The sequence below is a fragment of the Corythoichthys intestinalis genome, chromosome 2 (assembly GCF_030265065.1).
Source record: "Corythoichthys intestinalis isolate RoL2023-P3 chromosome 2, ASM3026506v1, whole genome shotgun sequence".
Taxonomy (NCBI): Eukaryota; Metazoa; Chordata; class Actinopteri; order Syngnathiformes; family Syngnathidae; genus Corythoichthys; species Corythoichthys intestinalis.
The window spans coordinates 53216444-53241217 of record NC_080396.1 but is presented as its reverse complement, the minus strand read 5'-3'; the positions used below and the strand labels follow the sequence as shown (position 1 = coordinate 53241217).

General features: G+C 38.6%; 1 protein-coding gene across 8 annotated transcripts in view; it reads right to left on the bottom strand.

The window, feature by feature from the left end:
- Positions 1–24774, bottom strand: part of LOC130931926 (cyclin-dependent kinase 17-like) — a 62715-nt gene that overhangs the window by 17599 nt on the left and 20342 nt on the right. For 5 of the 8 annotated variants that reach the window (XM_057861166.1, XM_057861158.1, XM_057861175.1 and 2 more), the window contains one exon: positions 2180–2313. In XM_057861166.1, coding sequence (XP_057717149.1) covers positions 2180–2313 — 134 coding nt within the window. The other 3 variants (XM_057861221.1, XM_057861211.1, XM_057861194.1) reach the window with 3 other exon arrangements.

The window sequence follows — 24774 nt, the reverse complement described above, 5'->3', positions numbered from 1 at the left end:
GAGCCATAAACACATCAACTGAGAATCATGCTTTGACCTGAAAATTTTCCATTTTTTTACAATTACAGAAAAACACAGAGTGCTAACACAGAAACACATCACTGTGATATAAGCATCCTTGGAAATACCCTTCAGATACACATTGTGCTTTGAGTTGCAACGGATAAGGCCACACATTGTCATAAATGAATGAAAATGGATACTGGATCACAAAGAACAACACTCATGCCCCTTTTACTGACTAGTATTGGCTAAATAAGTATCCCCACGCGATCATGCGTGCGCCCATACTCACAATGTAGAATAGCTCTAGTAGCTCCCTCATTGTCCTCCTTAAACGTGTCTTTCTATAATGCACTCACACACGCGCGCGTTGCCCCATGCACATCTCGGTGCTGCCACATGACTGCACGCACACAGTCAGCGAGACCGCTGTGCCATCCACATGCTCAGCGAGAGAGGGAGAGAGCGAGGGGGCTGTACAAAAAAGAGGAGGGAGGGAAGGAGCGAGGAGGAGAGGAGAGAGGAATGGACAGATTCCTAAGAGGAGGAAGGCACATTGGGGGAAGGGTGAATGGAAGGGGCAAACTGAGAGGAGACATTGTTTTTCTTCGTCTCTCGTTGCCATCTTGTCCTCCATCTCTCCTTTCGCCTTGCCTCAGCTTCACATATCAATCTTGTGTCATCCTAATAGTTCACATTTTCTCCTGTTTTCATAATGTTTACCCCCCTAAATGTTTCTCCCCGTCATTCTGCACCCCTCCTCCTCTCGAGCTCTCTGGTAAACATGGTCTAAATTAGTCCCTTCCACTGTTCACAGCAGGCAAAGGCAGCAGCATGTGTGTCCAGAGGCATTTCCCACAATACTGCTGTGCTCATCACTCTCCAGCTTCTTGAAACAAGCAGGCTGAGACGCAAGGTCTGACCACACGACATAGGCTTAGAGGGATGACAAAGCAAAGCACTAAATTATATCTGCAGCTTACAGGTATACTATGCAGTAAAGGTGACTCAGCATGAGCAACAATGAATCCTGTTTCTGATAGGTGTTATGTTGTTGCAGTGTGTGTGTGTGTGTGTGTGTGTGTGTGTGTGTGTGTGCGTGTGTGTGTGGTCCACCACAAAAACCAAAATAAACATTTAGGTTTACATACATTTCTAATACTATATTTAGTACATAATCAATAAATAGCACATACTCATATCTTCACTCTTTTCTACAAAAGCTTGACATTTTAACATACTTCTCATAAGAAATCATACATAACCATACCAAGAGCTTAAAAAAGCTGATCTAATTCTGATTTAAATCTATTTCCATACACTACCCTTTAAATTGCATTTGTCTTTTTTTTTTGTCACATTTTTTTATTTGCTTTGTACCTTGTACAGTCACAAAAGTTACCTGACGTTTGACTACATACAATAGGTGTAGGAATGGGCACTATGGCAGATGGTGCTTATCTACTTTGTGATTCCACTTGGGGTTTGATGGCAATGTGGGTTTTGGAACAGACAGTCATTATGTAGGCTGTTTCATGTATGAACACAGTGGGGGTGCACATCTGTTTTGTAGTGAATCTCGCCTACTTCATAAGTGAGACGTAATCCAGTGAGAAGAGGATTCAATGGAAGCAGAATTTGCAGTCGTGCCATTACAAATAATTTTTTGGGTTTGTTTTTTAGTTTTTTTTTTTTCCCATATGATTTCCTTAAAGACAAATCTTATTTCAAAATGGTTTGCAAATATTCTCTGAGGTCCATACTGACTATATGTATTTAATAACACCAATTAGCATGTCTAATTTTCCCACGTAATCGCAAAATGTTTAGATTTAAATCAACATAAATTGCTATCATTATGTGTCATTTGTTTCAGTTATTAGTTAGAGGCTTTGAACACATGCAGCTGCAATTTTACAAATACGATTCAACATGAGATGAAAAAAGTACTCAGTATGCCCTTTTTTTGTAGCCTGGTCAGGTCACTCCAAAGCATCATGCCTTAAGTACTTCAAGACCTTTATTGTTACTGGTCACAGAAAACATGACAGTATCCCAAAGCCATTAGCTCTATTAAGAAATTGCACCACATAAGGCATTAATTAATAACATTAGGTGTTACTGAACCCAGACCTGTCACACGCATTCATTATGTATAATGCTGGACTTCCTTTACCTCATTAGAGATGCGTCGGTGGTGGTTGTTCCTCATACGGACCCTGACTGGACTCTGGACCTCATCAGAGGACGTTCCGGAAGCTTGATCGCTCTCCCCGTCTGAACCCATCTTCACATTCTCATGGACAATACCTGTAAAAGACAACACATAAAAGTTTTTACATCATAAGGTTTTAAACATAGTAGGTTCCTTAGGATATGCAGTGAATCACGCTCACAGAATGGAGTGCTAGCCAAGTGAGTATACATTTCCATTGGTAATATGAGGAGATCAGAGATCGATATTACCCTGAAAGCATTGGGAGCTTTCTCATCATCTCTGTCTGCAGCCCTACACACCGCCACACACCCCTCCTGAATCCATCTGGCTAATGAATCGCATTGGAGCAAATCGGGCTGTTGGCCTATGAATGGAGTGTATTAGCAAATGTGTGTGTATCTATGAGAAGGGGGTTGGGGGGTCTCCCTTGATGTCAATGCATCTACAGCTGTTGAGATGTGTATGAGTGCATGTCTGTTTGTGCAGCACAAAGCTGTAAGGCTGCTGAAAAGTCAATGTTTAAGCTCACCGTAAACGCTCCACACTGTTCTTGCATATTTTAAACGAAGTACTAACACGGCCTAAAGTACAGAGACAACAAAAGAAATGATGATGTCATTGGCGACGTAAAGGGATGTGGAAGAGAAAATCATGTCTGCAACGCATTAGCCATAAGACAGTTTGAGGGCGTGACAGCTAAATTGATTTGTAATGGTTAACTGGAAAGAGGGATGACATTATCGGAGAGGGCTTTTTGGTCATTTGAGGCATTTTGTTCATGGGGACTTCTAACTTAAAGCTGTTAGTTTTTTTTAATAATGAAAAGATAACAACTTTGGGGAAACTGTGGCAAAGTTGTTAGTGCAAATAATCTGGTACTTATAAAAAGTTGTTGTTTTTACAAAAAAGTTGGCAGTTGTGGTTGCCAAAAAAGTCTGTAAAAAAGTACAATAAAATGGTAAAACCGTTTACAGAGAAGACTGTAATCTATAAATATAATTTATGTAAAATAAAACACTTAAATAATTTATACCCAATTGTTCTTTTCTGTTGAGTCAACATTAAGATGCTTCTGTAGATGACAGAATAAATCTGTCAAGGAAATACAGTAAAACTGTAATTTATAGAGTTTTAACTAGCATAATTTAGTCGGAAAAACACTGTAATTTTGTAACTTGAAGATGTTGCCGCACCCTAGTAATTATTACATTCAATTACTGTTAATTGTTCAAAGAAATACTGAACAAAATACAACTTTTTTCTTTAGAAACAACAGAACACAATGCATTTGAACATATCTATGTTTTGTGCTTATTCAACATTTTAATACAGATAATATCATATAATATAGACATTGGTTTTTCATTAGGAGTTATAAGCAGGGGTGAAAGTGGCTAGAATTTCTTGCCAGAACTCCCTGACATAAAAATCGCTACGGAGGCAGAATTTTTTTTTTTTTTTGGGTGGGGGGGCAAAATGCAAACACTGACTTTTTTAATTATTATTAATCAGGAAATAAGTATCCTAACATAGGTAAATGAACAAAAAAAAGCCCAAATTGCACATCAACTATATTGCCAAATGTATCACATTTGAGAAAGCATTTCTGGACCTCATTGGAGTAAAAAATCGTTTATTTTGTTAAATCTCACTTTAGTAATATTTGTTTTACCACAATGCTTATGCAAGCTAAGGCTTAATGTATCATTTATGATACAAAATAGAGAACATATATATACAAATTATTATTGTTATTTTTAAAAATGTTCAAAATGTTTTCTTATGTTTAAGGACCATGTAAAGCTTTCAAATAGAAAAAATCTGAATTTTCTGTTCATTATTTCATGGGTAAAGGGTTAACATGTTTTGAACCTTCCCATCAGAAAAATAAGTTTCTTCAACTCTTTTTCTCTTAAAGAGGTGATAGATTTTTCATTGCCTTGCCCTTTTTTATTGCATTAATTCAACAAGCTTGTTCTTGTTTTCTTTTTTTTGTTGTCCCAGAAAACATGTGCATTTGAACCTATCAGAGCCAACTATCCATTCTGATCAGATGTCAGTATGTCACCCAATGAATGGACAACTGGAGTCCAGGCCAGGGAGGGTAGTTAGCTGAATGCATGCACACATCAAGTCATCGACGTGACTCCTTAGACATTGAAGGAATCTGACCTTTTAGCCAGACTGCCGGAATCGCGCCAGCCGAACCGCCGGACCCGCGCTGGCCCAGCTCCAATGACCTGGGCCGGCAGGATCCCTACAAACCAGCCAAAAGGGCAAACTCTGCCCGTTCACCTTAGTCTTAACCCTTTGTACTGACTCCATTTTGAAAGGCTTAAAGAAGGCTCACCGAAAACAAGTTGACAATTTATTCAGGTTGACCGTGATCAAAAAACAAGGCAAAACAGAAACAGACTCAGGCAGGGAGGCAAGGCTCATTCCAAGATCACCATATCACACGTCAACGAAAGGTTCCAGAGAAAAATGACCACTATTAGTTAAACATTCAGTCTGTGGAAGGCTCTGGCGGGAAGAAGGGTGTGTTTAGGATTATACAACGACTGTTGTGGATTTTGCCACCTCAGCGTCAAAGGGGCTCTTGGAGTCTTGTCAGTCGTGTTAGTAGTTGGATATCGGGCATTCTCCGATGTTCCTTGTGTTGGGAAGGAGCACCCCGCCATTTGTTCTGGACTGTCCAGGAGACCTGATTGCGAGTGTTGGTGGTGCAGACATGGGCTTGTCAGCGTCCATCTTGCTCAGTCAGTAGCATGACGCACACATAGCCGCTTCCGTGATAAGAAGGCATCATGTATCTTTTATGCCCTATATTCTGCTTGATTTCCTTAAACTATGGTATAAGTGCTATTTATTTTATATTGGGTGTGTTGAAGTAATACAAACAGTCGATCGGTAAATACGGGAAAAGATACTATTCCCTGATATTAAGTGTGTTAGAATAAATCAAACAGTTAGACAGTGCCTACGAGAAAAGGTACTATCTCCACCATACGCTGGGAGAACTCCGTGCTCTCCGTGGAATAAATAAATAATAAATATCGGTGGAAACCGATGATGCTACACAAGCACTTTAGTAGGCTTTTTGTTAACACTTGTGTATGTAAATCTGACGTTAGTAAATTGTTTTCTTCTTGGAGATGCGTGTGTGGCGTTTTTTTTTTTTTTTTTTTAAACATAGAGGTTTGACAGTTGCCGTCATAGTTTCAGGATCAAAGCACCATTCCACCACGGTCCATTCCCGTATTTTATATCGGAACTTAGTTCCGGACCATTCTGGCCCACCTTCACCCCTGGTTATGAGCCAATACACATGTTGCTTTCAATGTGATTGCAGAGGCCTCCTGCCATTGTTCAAAGCTTGTCACAGTTAAGTGCAGCAAAGCAGCAGCTGTCCTAAATGCATTGTGGGATATTTACACCAAAAGACATTCACCGGTAACTCATTATTTGACAGCGGCATCATACGACTGTCATTAGACCAAATGAACCACCATAAAGCTTTAAAGCAATTGGCTGCAAAGCTATATTCCTTCAAGAAGCTTCATTTGGTCATACTGCTCCCTTGGGGGAGACAGTCATCCTCTTCTGCTACCTGCTGTCAACAGTGTTGTTGTCCAACATGCCTCCTAGCATGCATTGCAGCGCTACAGATGTAAATAACAATCCAAATTAATGTTCTTTGCAAATTATTTCTTCAGTTACTGTTTCAGTTGTTTCATTAACTGCCAGTTATGGTATTTGCTAACACTATATTTGACAGTGGCGCTATAAGACTGTCATTAGACAATCATAACGATGACATAACACTGTCATGAGCATTAATGAATGAATGCTTATAACAGATGCCATTTAGTGTTATACGGCAAATTATCTCACTTTTGAACAGATGTAAAAGATCCAAACTGGACATAAATGGCGTTAGTAACATATCTTGCCAGATGACACTTGATGACATCTGTTATAAGCATTCAGTAATGCCCATGATAGTGTCATAAGTATGACCGTCTTAGGACAGTCTTATGACGCTACTGTCAAATAAAGTGTTACCAAATACCATAACAAGCAATTAATGAAACAACTGGAACAGTAACTGAATAAATAATTAGCACAGAACATGAATTTTGATTGTTATTTATAGTACATCTGTAGCGCTGCAATGCATGCCAGGAGGCATGTGATGCCTATTAGCCTATTTGATTCAACAAATAAGCCGCACTGGACTATAAACCGCAGGATTCAAAATGAAGGAAAAAAGTATCGGCTTATAGTCAGAAAATTACGGTATGTAATTTTATCAATTTCTACCATAAATGTCGATATTACCGCTGTCAGTTCCATCGAAAAACATTACAGCGTTGCTTGTGCTTGCGCTCTTCAGCCCTACGTGAATATGTGACCACCCACGGCGAGGTCAGAGAGAGTCACAACTCTTTCTACATGACTCTGCTGTGTGGCACAAAGTTAAATTCAAAATAATTGTTTTAGTATTTTAGTGCGTCCAGTTATTTGGTTCACCCTCTGTTTGAAATGTCTTCTTTCATTTTATTTAAATGCAGTTTTGTTGGCCAAATTAAAGATATAGAAGCCTTATCCTGAAAGAATGGCGTAATGACGAATCCCAAATAGCAGGGGGCAGCCTTCGCTGCATGGCGCGCATGGGAAGGGATGCTTTGCATTTTAGAGCGAAGAAGATGGATGAGACGTCAGTGCAGCCATGCCAAACGGACGCTGCGAGTAAAATAATTTAATTTGTATTTCAGGAAAAAAAGAAATGAACAAAATAAAATGTGTAGAAACAGACTCAAGCACTGCTATTTGTCTGTACCACGCTACATCTGCCTGTATTTGTAATGCTTTGGTCGCTCCCTGGTGGCTCTTTGGAGTAACAACTGTAAACTTGATTGAATGGTTCCTTTTATTTCACCATGGACATTTTGGCTCACTTCAATTTATATTATTTATATGGATCATTTATTTTCTTCAGTTGAAGTTGTTCTCTTATTTTTCACAGAATAATAATTTCATTTGGGAACTCTTGAAGTTGTTACACATATTATTATTAAAGCATCAAGTGGGGCATCACATTACAAATAGAAACCGCAATTTCTGGATAAATTACAATGGGGCTTTTAGCCCCGCCCAGGTTGATTTGGGGACATTTCAGGGACAATAACAAGGTCACTTCCTGTTAATTTGGCAATATTTGGGGAACACATATTGTTGATATCTGGCCACTTCCTGTTGATTTGGGGACATTTGGGGGACACGTCCTGGTTATATCAGGTCACTTCCTGTTGATTTGGGGACATTTAGCAATCAAGGGCGTAGGTTTGGTCTCAACATTGGTAGGGACGATATAACAGTATAACCTGCATGTACACTTTTTGCTGGGGAGTGGGGACGGAACATTGATAAAACCAAACAGATTATTGAACGGGAGTCAGGACTACATTTTTCAGGAATATGAACCTAATTGATTGATTGGCTAAATGATCAATGCAAAATAAATCTGCACTGACTTATACTAACTTTCATGTGTAGTGGATCAGGTGATACAACGTTCGATTCAAACCTTTGTTTTCAAAAACTACTAAAGAAACATTTTTAAGTGCAAGTCCCTTTGTTAAAAAAAAAACGGGAATATCCAAGAACGGGTCAACTTCTGGGGGACACTAGAGCATTAGACTCAAACTAAAGTATTAAAATATAAAAGTGATTTGGGAAAAAAATCAATGAAAAAAAATATGAGCAATCCAAAGACCGATCTACATCTGAGGCATACTATACTACCCCAAGACTCAAACCAAAGTACTCTCATGAAATTTTGATGTGCGATTTCATTTCACAGATTCTTTTTTTTCATGTCAGTTCATGGTAATGTCAGTGTCCCCCTGTAGTGGACCCACTCTTGGATAGTGCCCCGTTTTTTTTTTGTGTTTTTTTTTTAAATATAGGGACTACGGTAGCACTCTGAAGCCACTGCGTTGCATTACGGTAATGCACATAATGCAAAAAAATTATTAGAGGTGCACGATAATTATCGGTTCCATAATTATCAGTCAAATTATAGGAATTATAACGTCATCCCAATAAATCCAATAACATTATTAATAGCCCCAATAATATATTGTATCATGTTTTTGGTACGGTATTGGTGGATTGGGATGTGTGCGTTTGTTTTCACTCCTGTTTTGCCAGAATGCAAAGTTTTGTTACTGTTCTAGAGGCCGTATTTTCCATCACTGGGTGATTAACCTTACTATGGGAATTAGCAAATGTTTGCATTTTACAGTGTTATGTTTTCAATTTGTTGAGAGGCCTTTTGGTTATTGATAGGCTTGCTGTCCTATAATTTCCTTGTTAAGAAAGTTGTTTCATAGGCCAAGACCACAAAAGTCTCCTCTCCTGTTGCACCAAAACTTATCTGCTGACAAAGCACAATACCTTTTGGGTTTATGTATGTTTTAGTTCAGTGCTCATTGTTCAGGGGAACACATCGTTATTGGCATTGACTGATTGTGATTGACTCAAATTATATCTATTTGAAAAATAAAACTAATTATGGGCACCTTATTTCAAGTGAAAACTGTTCTTGTCTTTGTTTGTCATGAAAATTCTGGTTCAGTCAAAGGCAAATCGATACTGAATCCACCACTATTATTTTTGACCTACGGGCGTTCAAAATCTCAGGTGAAATACATTTAGGAATTATATATATTATCAGTTATTGTATTGTTATCGGCCTTGAGGAGCAGGAAGTTATTGATATCGGTGTCAGTTTTAAAAAATGGATATCGTGCAACCCTAAAAATTATCCAAATGGGGGTCGGCTAGCTTAACTTTCAAGCAACTTGTTACTTGGGAAGGCTGACCTGGCAGCAGTAGTTTTGCATGTTGACAAGTTTATACAGTTTAATGTTATGCTAACCCTGATGCAGGTCAGACTTTCAGTAGCAAAATTAAGCCCTTTTCACAAACATATCCAGGGAAATTCCCATGTCAGGTGACACAGGATTTACTCGCATCCTTGCTTTCACGCATGAAAAGATGCGAAGATAAAACAAAAACTATTACTACAATAATAATTGAAATCAGCAATGGAGGTAAGCACAAGAGGAATAGAAAGCAAGTAGATTGAAATATATAGACACATATGGATATGCAATGCTAGACAAAAGCGTTTTTAGCTCTGATTTAAAGGAGCTAACAGTTTGAACATACTTCAGATGTTCAGGTAACTTGTTCTAGAGGTGAGGAGCATAATAACTAAATGCTACCTCACCCTGCTTGGTTCTTGTTCTTGGAACATGCAGGAGACCGGTTCCAGACGACCTTAGGGGTCTAGATCTCTCATAGGAATCTAACAAGTCAACCATGTATTTTGGTCCAAGGCCATTATGTGTTTTGTAGACGAGCAGTAGTATTTTATAGTCTATCCTTTGACTCACTGGAAGCCAGTGTCGCGATTTCAAAACCGGTGTAATGTGGTCCAGCTTCCTTGTACAGTATTTGTGAGGACTCTGGCTTCAGCATTCTGTACTAGCTGCAGCTTCCTGACTAATTTTTTATCAAGACCCGTAAATATACCGTTGCAGTAGTCCAATCTGCTGAAAATGAATGCATGTATGAGATTTTCCATGTCTTGTTGAGTCAAGCCCCTTAATTCTGGTTATATTTTTTACAAAAAGGATAAATGTAAATCTGAACGTAATGAAAATGTTTCACTAAACAATACTAGGGTCTATTCTATCCTTACAACATATGGGAAGACAATCTAAATTATCTATAAAACTGAACTCATTATATAATGCGAATAAGGTTGCTTAAAAGTTTGTTGGGACAATTTGAGGCTCCTGAAAAGTTGGTAGTGCTATGTCCCTCCCGTCCCTATGCAAACCTACACCCCCCGTGAGCAATAATCGGTTTGAAAAACAGTATCGGATTTTTGGAGTTGGGCAATATACGGGATATCGACTATCTGTTAAAAAGTCATATCGGACCACTCTAAAGTTTGTTTGTTTTTTTATCGAGAACTATGAGAACATTTAAACATCCAGATTCTTTCTTTTTAAATAAAAGCAATTGACAAAACAAATGATATTTTACCACTATCATGTTGTAAATTTTACTGAATTGTTTGTTGTTTGTTCTAGTTTTTCTACGTCTGAAGTACAGAATTTTGTCAAAAAAACAAAAAAATGTGGTTCGTTTAACACATTTTTACTGTAAAATAAAGTTATATTCAGTTCTTGTGTTTACAAAATATTATAGCTAATTGAACTTGCATTTTTTTTGTTTTTCAATTTACATGTTTTTTCTGTTATAGTTTTACAGTATTTTTCCATCATATTTACAACATTCTTTTTACAGTGTGGGACCAAGGTGTCCACAAATTTCTGGCTAAAACTGCTCATTGTCAAAGTGTTCTTGTGAAAGACATGGAATTTTTACCCAACACTTGTGTTATAGTAGTAGCAGCTGCATATAGTACAAAACTCCAGACACAATTATGTCATAGCTAGCTAAGAATGTTGCCAATCAATATATTATTCATCCAATGGACTAAAAGCATGGGAGAGGATATGCTTACAGAATTGAATTTCTGTAGAAAGCTGAGTAGACAGTATTATTATCAGGCATTAGCCCTCACCACCTTAGTTGTGAAACATTAAACTCAAGTTAACTGACACCTGAGCGAGAGAAGATATTTATCCAGAATTTCTACCCAACAACAGACACACACACACACGGGACAAGACTCACTTAAAGACCTAGCACCAAATACTTTCTAATAATAATACTTAGTAGCTCTCAGGTCTTTGTTGCACGTGCAAGAACAGAAGTGTTGGAATGTACTTTTCTCAATAAACTATTCATAATAGGGCTGCAGCTATCGAATATTTTAGTAGTCGATTAATCGAGTGACTAGTTTGTTCGAATAATCGAGTAATCGGATAAGGAACATGAAAAATTAAAATACCTGAGCTGAGCCTCAAACGTTATCATTTTTTTCTAAAAAATGAGGATCTATGTACAACAAAAGAACAATTGGCTAACTTACATAGAAAATGTCCGTTAGCTTAAATGCTATAATATACTATTGTTTTTTTTTTTTTTTTTTTTTTTTACAATGCTCTTAACAAATGGTTCAGACACATATTCCCACAAAGAAAAGGGTAAATATACCTATGAACTAAATTATGAATGCATTAAAAAAACATTAACTGAAACAAAAACTTAGCTTACGTTGGCCTTAACAGGGAGCAGTTGGGTTCAGCCATGTGAAAAGAGGCAGACAATAGGGCAGTGTATCCACCCTAATCAATAAAACTAAATGCAAACACTTTCCAAATAAACCATTACAACGCCACTTTAATTAAACGAATACTCAAAGCAACAAAATTTAATTTGAATATTTTTTTGGCTAACTTAAAAAGTAAATAATAGTAAATTCCGCAAGCTTAAATGCTATAAAATGCTAAAGTTTTTTTTTTACAATGCTCTTAACAAATGGTTCAGACACATTTTCCCACAAAAAATGGCTAAGTATACGTACAAACTCAATTATGAATGCATTAAAAAAACATTAGCTCAAACAACAACTTAGCTTATGTGTGTCTTAACAGGGAGCAGCTGGATTCAGCCATGTGAAATGAGGCAGACTAGAGGGCAGTGTATCCACCCAAATCAATAAAACTTAAAGCAAACACTTTCAAAATATACCATTACAATTAAACGAATACTCGAAGCAGCAAAATCTAATTCAAATATTTTTTTCTAATCGAATACTCGAGTTACTCGATTAATCGTTGCAGCACTAATTCATAATGTCACAAATTTTTCTCCTCTATGTGTGGAATCAATCTGTGGTCTTAGGCAATCAAGTTGCTAAAATGTTTATGGGTGAAATTCACTTTAAAAATTGCTTGAAGGAGTAATAACACATTTGGCAATTTAATTTTTTTTTTTTTAAATGCTGTTGTTTTTGGTCCGAAAACTGTTTCTCACATTTTTGAGTGTGGAATGCAAAAACGGTTTTCTATATAAAATCAAGAGCGCTTTCAGATTAGACCAAGAGGACCAGGGTCCTGTTGGAGAGCTACCTAGCAACAAGATTCAGTATTCACACTGCGCCAACCAAACTTTCCGAGTAACATCACGTGGACGAAAGGCGCACTCATTGACTGGACAAATAGAAGAGGAAACACCTCCCTCCAGCGTCACAGTGCGAGGCTGCCCATATTGTAGAATAAATTAATTTGCCGTTCGGCCAGCAGCGGGGTCGGCTCCTCCTGATTCAATGCCGAGCAAACTGGAGTATATAAAAAAGCATAGGGGAAAAATTAAACTACGAAAGGGAATCGCGTGATACCCCAAGTCACACAGGCGGGCAAGCGCTCTCATTTTCATGACTTCTTAAACTGTCAAATTGTCACCACTTCCAGGAGAGCGAGACTCACGTAACGGTCGCCCCGAGAGGCTCAGCCTGTCACAGCCACTGTCACTCTCACGCAGTGCGTTCAGGAACAGCATGCAAAACACAACCGCCACTTTAGAACCTGATTTTCTGTATCAAATGCAACTGCTTAGCGCAACACAACAACATTTGGCCATGGTTAATCGTCTTTCATCTTGTCATTGTTGATTTTGAATAGCGTATGAGCTGTACTTCCGCTTCCAAGAATGCCCTGCGTGTAGCTTGGTGAGCTGTGATGCTCAAGGCAGTGATGCTGCATGTAAAGTAGCAAAAGCGCACCCTGGTCCATTTGCATTCACAAGCGAAGCAGGGTGCCCTTAAAGCAGACCGAGACCCTCGATTCTTGAGCGGACCAGAGTTCATTTGTTTGGTCCAAATTAGAGTTCGGATGAACGCTCACATTTACAAAACGAAGCGGACTATCTGAGTCTGTTTAAAGTGCCTGTGACACGAAAAAGCATGTTTATTTCATAATACACGCGGTATTTTATGCTCCTGAATGATATGGACCGCTTGGATGTGTGTGGAAGCGATCGCTATATTTATTTAGTTTTTTGAATCCCGCGCCAGGAAAATGAGTGACTTCCGGCTTCGGTCTTGCATTAAGGAGGAGGGCGCTGTGACGTGTACGGTAGAAGACGTCCTCTTCACGCTACAGTGTACTGTTGTGTATGAGGACGAAGGATTCAGCTAATTTTGCGGATTAATACGTTTATTTTTCGCATCACGCCAGCCAAATGGCTGCGGAAAAATCATTCTGTATGAGGGAGAGGCGTATGCGCCTTTTTGGAGTTTCAAAAGGTTCCCATTCACCGTGTATATTTACTGTGGGACCATTGGACTTACGATGAAGTGAGTAAACATCTTGTTTTGTATTATGTCAAATACGAATACAGCGATTACAAAGTAAACACTACAAACTTCCTTTAAATGAAGGACTACTTACGTTTGATCATCGATAGGCATGTAAAAAGCTCTCCTAATGCATTAGCAGCAGCACGTTAGCTGCGTTAGCTCCAGCCACCCTCCTCCGGGGAACGAACTGTAAATTGCTCTCCGCCGGGCGGTTTGCCGATCCGCTAAGACATTCGACAACCGGGTCGTCATGTCAAATAATCCAGGATAGCTATGTGTGATTTTCCGCTTTGAAGACTTTGAATCATGACTTGGTTCGGGTTAGCATGTCGGCTAGCTGTCACGCCTTCTGGTTTGTTTACATTCTCCGAAGCCGGGGAAGAGAAATGACATATGTCCGATTTAGGTGTCATAAAATATCGTTCGGGAGGTGCGACAGTAACGGTGAAGTCAACAGTTTTGACCATTATGGAGTAATTTTGCCATGTCATCCTGAATAAATGCATTTTTATTATTTCATATTCCATTCAGCACAAGACTGTTATTTGTCATGACCATGCCATTTATTTAGCAATTGGGGAAAATACTTGGATAAAAAGAGTATCCTGTAAAAATATTGAAGTAAAGAGACAGAAACAATGATATTTTGCCGCTCTCTTTGTCGCGTTTTCCTCGTTGTGAATAGTTCCCCCTCAACGGGCTGACTGGTCCTTCTCAAGCCATTTATATAGCTATTGGGGAAAAATACTTGGGTAAAAAGAATATCCTGTAAAAATATTGGAGTAGAGAGACTGAAACAATGATATTTTGCGGCTTTCTTCGTCGCGTTTTCCTCGTTCTGAATAATTTCAACTCAATGGGCTGAATAGTAAAATCGATGAGCCAAGTCTACCGCTGACGTCATCCACCTGTTGGGGACGCTAAAGCCCTATAATGGTAGGCGTGGCTAACCAGCAGATTAAAAGACTAATTTCTCGTCATCTGTGCTTTGCTAAATTGTTGTATATAGTCGAATCGTCTCAAAATATGATTCTAAATCACATAATAATGACATTTTAGACTTTTTTTCTCGTGTCATATGCTCTTTAAGACAGACCAAACAGTGCTAGTGTGAAAGCACCCTAAGATTTTTCTCCACAGCTTAGGTACTTACTATGTTGTTACTGCATGCACACAATTTGCCACACCCTCTGTAAAAACATAATAGTGTTAAATCAACATTGCAGTCATGCCTGTTTCTTTCATATTTCATTTTATGCCAGCTTTTTTTTTTTTTAAATAAAATAATCATATGCATAGTATTAAATAGAGTGTTCGTCACACTTTTTTAAGAAAACAGGGTTCCCTCGGAAAACAGATACAAATGAACTAAGGCCGCCCGGCTGGCTCCCTAAGCGTTTCATCATCCTGGAGACATGATAAGCAAACCCAAACGGCGCGCATGCCCTCTACTGACTAACTTGGAAAAAACAGGCATTTAATCAATCCGTCCTGAGACAAAAATTTAAAAATCAAGCTCGGAGAATCAATGTGTACACATCCCTACAATGTGCCTACTGAATTTCATTCCCATCTGTTCACAAATAACAAAGGAGTAGCAATTTTATTTAGTGTCCTCACTAAGACGAACAACAAGAAGAACAAAGCTAGTGAGACCTTGAGCCCTCTCTTCAGAGGGTCTAAAAACCTGATGTGATAGTGCAACAGATATCAGTTTTTTCATTCTGGACCCACAAATTAGTTATAGTAAACTTTTAGACCTTAAACAAATATTGTGTTCCTTCAGGGAAATTTTAATTGTGGTACCAGCCTCTACATAGTTTGAGTCAAGCAATGTAGTAAAAATCCTATCCTGGTTGAATTTCTAGTCAATGACATCCAACTGATTACCATCTGTTATTACTACTTTCATCCAAATCATCCTTTTACAGTAAGCTCCTCTAGCTCTGAAAAGGATTTTAATCTTGGGATGAAATATACCCTCCAAATTTAGAGTGTGCAAGAATAGAGCTGAGGCAATCATGCTCAGACAAGTAAATGAGTATTTTAAATATTCAAAAGAAGAACTTGTACAACTCAGAAGATAGCCAGCTACGCTGTACAGAAACAGACTTCTTTATCAATTATTGAATAACATAGGAGTTTACGAAATGAAGTTAAAGTATAATTACAAGAGAAAATGATAGGATAATGTGACATTCAACACGTAGATCCATGCTTTCTCTTATAGTTTCACAAGTTTTGTTAAATCTTCATGGCGTTACAGATTATTTTGGGTTCAACCGTTAGTATATCTAAAAATATTATTTATTCAGAATATCAGAGATTTGCTGTCATCCAATCATCAGCCTGTTGGAGGATAGAGCAACAATCAATAATAGAAGGAATGACACTCACCAATACGACTTCCCGGAGTGCGGCATGAATCAAGCATTCGAAGCATACGGAAGGGTGACATCCTTAATGGTTGGTCTCTCTCCCCCATTCTAACCTCCACCATCCGAGGGTCTCCCAACCCAGGACCACTTCCAGGACTCCCTTTAGGGTTGCCTGACATATCCATCGCTCCGAGAGGAGTATTGTTATCAAAAATCCAAATAAATATCTAAAATCTTCAGTCCAGTCCAATCTTCAGACTGCTTAGTACTTCCAGTTGAGACATGCAAGACAATAACATTTTTGTAAGTGGGAGGGCAAGATAAAGCGATCTGTCCCCTATTGATGCAACAACTCCCTCAGCTAATAGTCTACTTTACTAGTTGTACCCGTAGACACTCCCTTTTATGCTTCCCTCCTTTTCCCTGCAGTCACACTCTGCTCGCTGACTAAGGTCAAACAGTGCAGGCATGCAAAACGCTGCAGTCACAATCTGAAAAAACATAAGAAGAAAAAACATGACAGGTGATTTTCTCTCCGAATTTGCAAGTCATCCTGAAGAGACTTTCTTATGTCTTAACTCTGTGATGGCCAGCTCTTCTCTTCACACCAATGTTGTTTTATCATTTGCAATATCCCAATGTCCCGCTCTTCTTCCTCTCTCTGTCACGTCTCTGCCTCGTCCTCCTCTATTCATCGCACCATCTATTCAGCCTCTCCCTCTTTCCACTCCCCTCGCTTGATGTCTTCCTTCTTGCCTTTGGCGCTCTATCAGTGCTTTCAATGTTAGTCATCCAGCTCCCTCCCTTCACCTTGCCAATACCCTCCTCTCTCTCAAGTGATACCAATCTTTGTCTCTATTTTTCTCTCCATCTGACCATCTCAACAGCTCTTCCCTTCTGCTCTCATCAACCTGGGTCCACGAAGAGTGTTTTTCCCATTCGTGAGAGGCGGGTGGGAGGGGGGCAGCAGTCGCATTATTTTCTGCATGATCAACTTCTTTATTTTTATTCACCTTTGATGTCTCCTTGGATTATCTTTGCAGTACACATGTAAAAAAAATCACTAGTTTCAGTGTGCATCTTTGCACTGATACATGCTCTGTTACCTTCTTTCCACTTCAATGGTTCTCTTCTCGACCTGAAACCCAATCCATTACTGGTAGACGTGCACAGATACACCTGACATGTGCTACTGTGCATACAGATACTATGTGGTCCAGTAAAAACAGCATTGTAGAGGGTACAAAACATGTGAGAACATGGGAATATTAAAAGGCAAAAATTAAGCCAAGACATAGTCCTAAGAGTTTTTTTTCCAAAATCATCAGATAGCATGAGCAGCATGACAACAGATTCCATTACCACTCCAGTGTGATCCACAGTATATCTTGCTAGACCATGACATCACTTACTACACTTACTACTTACTACACCATGTTAAAATATTGTAGTATGTTCATTCATTCCTTATCTTTACCACTTATCCTTTAGACACCACATCAGCCAATCATGGGCAGGAGTTGGGGTACATCCTGAACGGATTGCCAGCCAATCGCTGCGAAAAAATAGACAAACAAGTCTACTCACAATTGCACAATTTAGAGTGTTCGATTGAAATAACAGGCATGTCTTTAGAAGGTGGGAGGTAACCGGAATATAAAGACTATAAGGTGCACTTAACTATAAGTCACACCCATAAAATTGGACAAGAAAACTGTATTTGTAACATATATGCCGTAGATGTCCACATTGTGTTAGGAAATATATACACCTAAAGACATGAACCTCATTAGCCTGTAATGAAAAAAAACAACTGTACCAAAAGTACACAAGATAATGTTGTGTTATTGTTTAATGATTTATTTAAAAAAATTAATTAAACTACTGAATTTGATTAATTTATGACTTGATCTGTCCCTTTCTCAGTTGAGTTAAACTCAACCAAGAGCGTATTTGCCTAAAGTGGAAGTGCTGAGTCACTCACTGGATAGTCTTCAGTGAATGACGCGGCAAACGTTGAGCAGGGATTGCATTGAACAAGACTCATGATTCATTCACAAAGAGTGAACAACAATATTAAATTACGCACAGTATATGTATAACCACACCCACTGCCTTTTGATTCGTTCAGAGTAAAGGGACATTTATCACTTAAGGAACAATTGTTCTCTCCGTTTCCTACTTGAGGTGAAACAGGTTAATTAGCATTTCCATATGTTCCTTCAATCTCAATGATTAGCCAAGCCACATTTTTAAGACTTTTTTTCAGAGGGGCGCAGGGGGTTATACAGTATATATTATCCCAATTGACTGACAATGAGAGGGAGTGTACACCCTGGACAGGTCCTGACAAACCACTCACACTCATATCCATGTTCTTCAATAAACCTAACATGTATGATTTTGGAAGGTTTGAGGAAATCAAAAGTACCTAGCCTGCAAACTCCACACAGAAAAGTCAAACAGAACAATTACTCATCCTATGTACCAAATACCACTAAGGTGAACATGCTACCACAGCTCTACTACAACTTCTACTTATTGTATTTTTTCCCATTTTAACAATAAATACCACAACCTGCCTGCAGACAAGAGAAAATAACCCCAGAATAACAGAAGCACACGAAAGTAGCTTACAGAGCTCGAAGGGAGTGTGACTTTTAAATCTGGTAATTACCCTTGAATCTGAGTGATATTATTATTTAAATCACAGGGTCTCGGGGTCCCTTGTAAGATATAAGTTCCATATGTGCGAAGTACAATGCTTCGATCACATCCTAAAGCTGTAGTTGGAAAAATTAAAATAACAGCCTTTCTGTTAAAATGCTTTTCAGAATACAACTTGAACAGCTACTGTGTATTACATTCTAAATGTATCAATGACATGTATTATATTACCTAAATGGGAAATCCTACCTCTGCTGTATACAGTATATTTTGTGTTGCCAACATTAAATAGACTATATCCAACGCACCCATGCATGCGAGCAGAGGGCCTTAAAGAAACAGTACTGTATATTCAAGCATGACTTGATATTCATTTAGCAACTGTGGAGTTTCTTGAAAATAATTATGCAGTAAAGCTAAAGACTGTATATTTTTTATGGAGAGAACAATCTAAAGCTCTAAAACATAACGCAGATGTTTTGTGTTTAACACAAACCTCCATTTATTAGGTTTATATAGTGACTATCCATCTGTTACGCCAGTTAACAAATAACATTTGCATTATACAGTAGGCAGTTAAATAGAATTTATGACAGGATCTTCAAGGCAAATTGCAAGTCGCACTGCAGCATTCTTTTTGTTGCATATTTATAGTACATATTTGTCTAACCTTTCATTGTCTTCATGAGGCTTTTGCTGTCCCAGTATTGGTCCCCTATTTATTTAATTGGTTTCCGGATTTTTATGTAGTAACATAAAGTCCCTGTAAAGTAAAAATCAATCTCCTTTAATATTAATGTGATGTTAACACATAACTGTGTAACATCCCAGTAACATCGCATCAGATTGCTTTTCCACGACATAACAACAAGGCACTCTGAAGCGGCCATGTCAGTGCAAAGCCCTGGTGTATATGCTATTACTGGCCGTCATACTTAATTTGCTGGTGTCTATTATTCAACTGTAAAATGATCTTGAGGAAAAAATGTACCTCTCTTCTGAAAAACTTGCTCTTACTTTGACTGGGGTATATTTCCTGAATAAATAATAACTATTTGAGAAACACATTAACTAGAGTTCAAGCATTTACTGGTCTTGTAAAAGCACAGAAGAAAAGGCTTAAAAGACCATTCAGTGCATAACCAGATTGAACACTGTTATGATTAAAGATCGACTGCTGTAAAAAGTGTCATTGCAAGCAGATGTCCCAGTCAATGCAGTGTTAATGCAAGAAATCTAACACAAAGACAAGGTCATGGTGTACAAAGGGAGTGATGTGGGCGGTTCATTTTGCCCAATTCTGCTTTTATCTGCAAGTTAAATGGCTTTTATATTGGAATAAATGAAAATCAAGGAACTCTGTGAAGGAAGGACATGGAGCTAGAGGGAAGACATTGCATCACATTAAATAAGCAAGCCATTTTGAAATTTTTCCTTGTTTTCATGGTTAACTAATTTGCATATAAACCAGTTTGAAATACATTGGCTGCTGGCTAAACCTATAGTTTTAAATGCTGTAAAAGCTATTAAATGAGGCCCGATTATGTAGATGAAAAGTGTATTTAAATTAATACCCATACTGTACAGATGAAAAGTTTGTTTAAATTAATACCAATACTGTACATATGGATACGGCCAGTTAGCAAATGATTGAAGGAGGAGCGACATCTCTTTAGCGCTGCAGGAGAGAGGGATTGCATCATCATGTCTTTCTTTAAGGGTGCGACGTGTTCTGACTGCTGAGTGGCAAAGTGAGTCAGCGAGACCAACCAGTGGACATACACACATGCACAAACCCCCCCCCCCCCCCCCCCTCCACACACACACATCTTGTTACAGTTTAATAATAGAGTAGCATTAGTTCTGGCTCCTGCATCATATGAGATCTTTGGATTTGCTGCTTCAAATTTGCAAAGAATGACGTCACCTGATGCACAACAGTTTTGCACTTATAGGTCTCTGTTTGCTTCTCATTCATGATTGGTTGGTAAAACAAACATAGGTATTTGTTTGCTGCTCATTCATGATAGGTTGGTAAAACAAACATCGAATTAGCTTTATGGCTAAATGCAGGATTCTGATGGTGCCTCCCTCTGCAACATTCTAAAAATAGTTTGTGTTTAAATGTGTTCGTGTTGTATTTACGAACACTGCGAAAACAGGTAATTCCATAGGTATTATTTTATCTATGGTATGGAAAAAAAAAAAAAAAAAAAAAAGAGTTTCGACCCAATAATGTTAAAGCCAGCGCACAGCTCAGTTAGCCAAGGACTCAGGCGACACTAAGCATACAACTAATACAGTAAGACTCTGTTGTGGAGGAAACACTGATAGCACTGATGACACTCTATCCTCATATGCATTTTTTCACCGCTCCCTTTATTTATTGCTTTTAGCCATGTGAAATCGATTCCTCTCACCATCTCCAAATCCTCTGTCCTTTTTGCGATCCTGACTTTCCACTGCTTACCCATCAGGCCCTTTGCCACACTGCATCAAAGAGACCCACCAAAGACAGAAACAAACAGAGTATGATCCATTACAAAAATCAGACCGAAAGAGGCAGAAACAAAGTGATTGTGTGAGCTCTAAGCATGTGTTTGTGTATGTTGGATTAAGGTCATTACAGTTTTATCTTTCCACAATCACACTGGAAGGATGTTTTAGTCCTACAAAACACCCCCCCCCCTCATAAAAATACAGAAACATAAAAACACTACTTCATTTGGTGATAGACCAGGCATTAATTGTAAGTGTGAATTGAAGGTCACGTGGAGAATTTCTAAATATTGCCATTTGCTAAACAACAAAATTAATTTAGGACAATAAAACTGGCTAATACAGGAAAGCTTATCACTGTAATCTCCTGGTGCTATGAAAAAAATGCGCCTAAGGGACTGCAAGCAGTAGATGGATGACAGACATCTGAGCAACATAGGGTATCACAAAGTGTTACTAGAAAACCAATACAATCAATGTACTTCCATTCCCTTTGCTGATAGTTTCCTTTGACTTACCAGCAAAAAAAAAGTGAGCTCTGCTGGGTGACTGAACTCAAATCAGTATCCAAAAAGCAGTTTTCATTGCTTAAAAAAATAAGCACCAAACTATTTCTTGCCACTCCCAATTGTTAGAAAAAAGAACAGGAGTTACACATAATACTGTAAATATTAACCCTCACATTACAAGTTCATTAGCTCAATGCTAGCACCTAACAGATGCAAACATAACATTTGTGAAAGTATGCAAAGGCATATATTCTTGATCCTCTTATAACCCTCTGAGGCTCAAATTAAGTTTTTGTAACAAGAAAAATCTGATATTTGGGGAAAATTGTCATATGGGGTAGTAGAGCAGGGCGGTAAACCGAAAATTTACCGTCACCGAAATTCTTAACGATGACCGACGTAATTTTGACCATGTCGGTAAATTCGGTAAATTAATAAAACAAGAAAATATAGTCTTTTCATCCCGCTTTGATTCTGTGTTGTTCGTCTATGTTCATTCCCCTTTAAGAAAGCAGTGAATGTGCTTACGTAGGGAGTCACGTGATCATCAGGAAGCCAATCAAACAAAAGCCCGGTAATCTAACGCTAGCAGCTAACGCTACAAGCAAAACGTGATGGAGTGTGGCTTAAGGGAGGTTCACCAAACTTTCAACCGACATTTAGTAGACTCTTGGTGGCATCCAGACGGGCTTTCACCCGCTGTCCTCCTTTGTTCTCACGATTTCCGGAGATGGTGCTTTCAGTGCTTTCTACTGGTAGCCAGGCTAACGCTAGCTAGCGGCTAACGCTACACGGCTGAACTTAATGAGTGGATTGGGCACGGACTGCATCTAGCAATTACTATGTGGCGTTATTTTGTATCTGTCTGTGTGTGATTCCTCTGATAGCTTTTGTGATGGTAAAGCATTCAGCATAAAGGACAATCCAATGGCGAAACTTATAATGACCGAGAAATGGCCCCAGCTATTTTTATTGTACGTGCATTTATTAAAAAATGCACTGGGGGGAAAAAAACCCTAAAACCATAAAGTAAACACTTGTATTTAATAATTATGTCACAGCAGCAATTAACAATAAGTTGACTTTTTGAAGTGTACTGTTCAAGCTGCAAGTCATTTGTGTTACAATTACATGTTTGCACAGGCATATTGATTTTGACAATGTACATTGTTCAAGTCATACACGCTGTTATAAATGTTCATACTTGAATTCTTATTGCTTACAATACATTTTTATAAACTTAATGTTTAGACTGCATGTACAATTGTTAAATACAGTATATCAAATTGAATGCTGGTAAATAAATCAACAAGAAATAGTTAATCTGTATTTCATGCATTGATTCAGATTTTCAAATTATATAACAGTCCGCTTGGGCGAATTTATCGTCATTTATCGTTATCGAGATAAATCTGCTCAATTTATCGTGATACATGTTTAAGGCCATATCGCCCAGCCCTATGGGGTAGTAGTATACAATTCAGATTTTTTTTTTTTTTTTTTTAGCAAAAGCTTCATATTTAATGTAGTCTGAGATGTTGCAGGTTTAGAACATTGTCCCGGTGTGGTAAATTAACGCCGAAAACTTAATATGGTATGAAAACTAACTTTATTTGCATAGAACATTTCAAAACAATGTTTCAAAGTATTTTACAGTGGAAGAATAACAACAAAAACAACTTGGTATAGATTAGGAACAATAACAATAACTTTTCATCCCCTACATCAAACAATATTGAGATATAAAACCAATAATACTATATCAACATCTCAAATCCTAATTGAGAAGGCCAGGTCTGAAGGTCACTTCTTTGTGTGGTAGTCCAATAAACAATTTTTGTCCTTTGTAAAGCACAAAAGTACTCTGTACTTCAGACAGGCCATTTGTGTGTAGCCATTCTTGCACACTCTGCATCGTCCACGTTTATCAGCATGGATGGGAAAATGATCGAATCGGTCTAGTCAGACCTCAACTGATGGCGCAATGATCCTCTAACCTGGAGGTGAGGATGTGGCAGCTTGACTGCCTTCTGGAGCCTCTTCCGATGACGGTCGTCCTCTTTTCCGACTGTTCAAGTTAGCCCGTTTGCCAACCTTGATGAGGGCATCTGCAACTTGAGCTCGTTAGTCAAGAAGCGGCATATACTTCTTCTCCTGTTTTTGGGTGAGATGACGGCGGTAGAGGAGCCAGCCATTGACCAGTGATAGGTCAATCAAATAGTACAGGATGCGCAGATACCAACGACGTGGGCGGAGTTCAATGCGGTAGAGTGCAGCAAACATGTCTGCCAAGTCAACTCCTCCCATGTTGTTATTGTACACCTTGACAATGTGGGGTCTGTCCACTTCCACATATTCCTTCTTCTCTTTTGACCATCTCCTGCATTATCAACAGGATCAGGGCCAATGAAGGATGATGCCAGTAACACTGCCTTGTTATAATGCCACTTCACGATTGCCATCCCACTTGTCATTTCATATTTCACTTCATATGCACCACACCCAGCCTTTGAAAGTTCCTTGTCACTTTGAGGGTACATCCATGTAGACTGTTTCGATTGATGGTAGCAACTGATAGAATTCCCATTTTCTTCAGTTCCACAATGAGTTCAGGTGAAGTGAACCAGTTGTCGAAGGAGCACTTGTAGTTTAGTCCTTTTGGAACATCGGATACGCGAGATGAAGCACAACTTCACCTGCAACACCATGTCAAGTCCACGCTCATTGGGTACGGTCCCTTTTCCAGTGTATACTTCAAAGTCATAGACTAGTCCAGTGACACCTGCACGAGTAAAGACCTTGATTCCCCATTTATTCGGCTTGTTCTTGATATATTTTTTCTTCCCAATTTTTCCTTTGAAGGGGATCATCTGCTCATCAATGGAGTGGTTTTCTTCCGGTTCAACTTTCAAACTGTTTGCACGGACTTTCTCAAGTACTGGTCGCACCTTGAACAATGGATCATATCCAGGCTCACCCTTTTGCTTCACATTGGTATTGTCGTTCATATGGATGTATGTTAGCAGATTATAAAATTGCTTACGTCCCATGACAGTTGCAATTGGGTCGTAGCGTGTTGTTGTCTGCCAGTACATGCGGTATGATTGCATACATTTACTGTCATCAATATGTGTAAACCAATGAATTGCT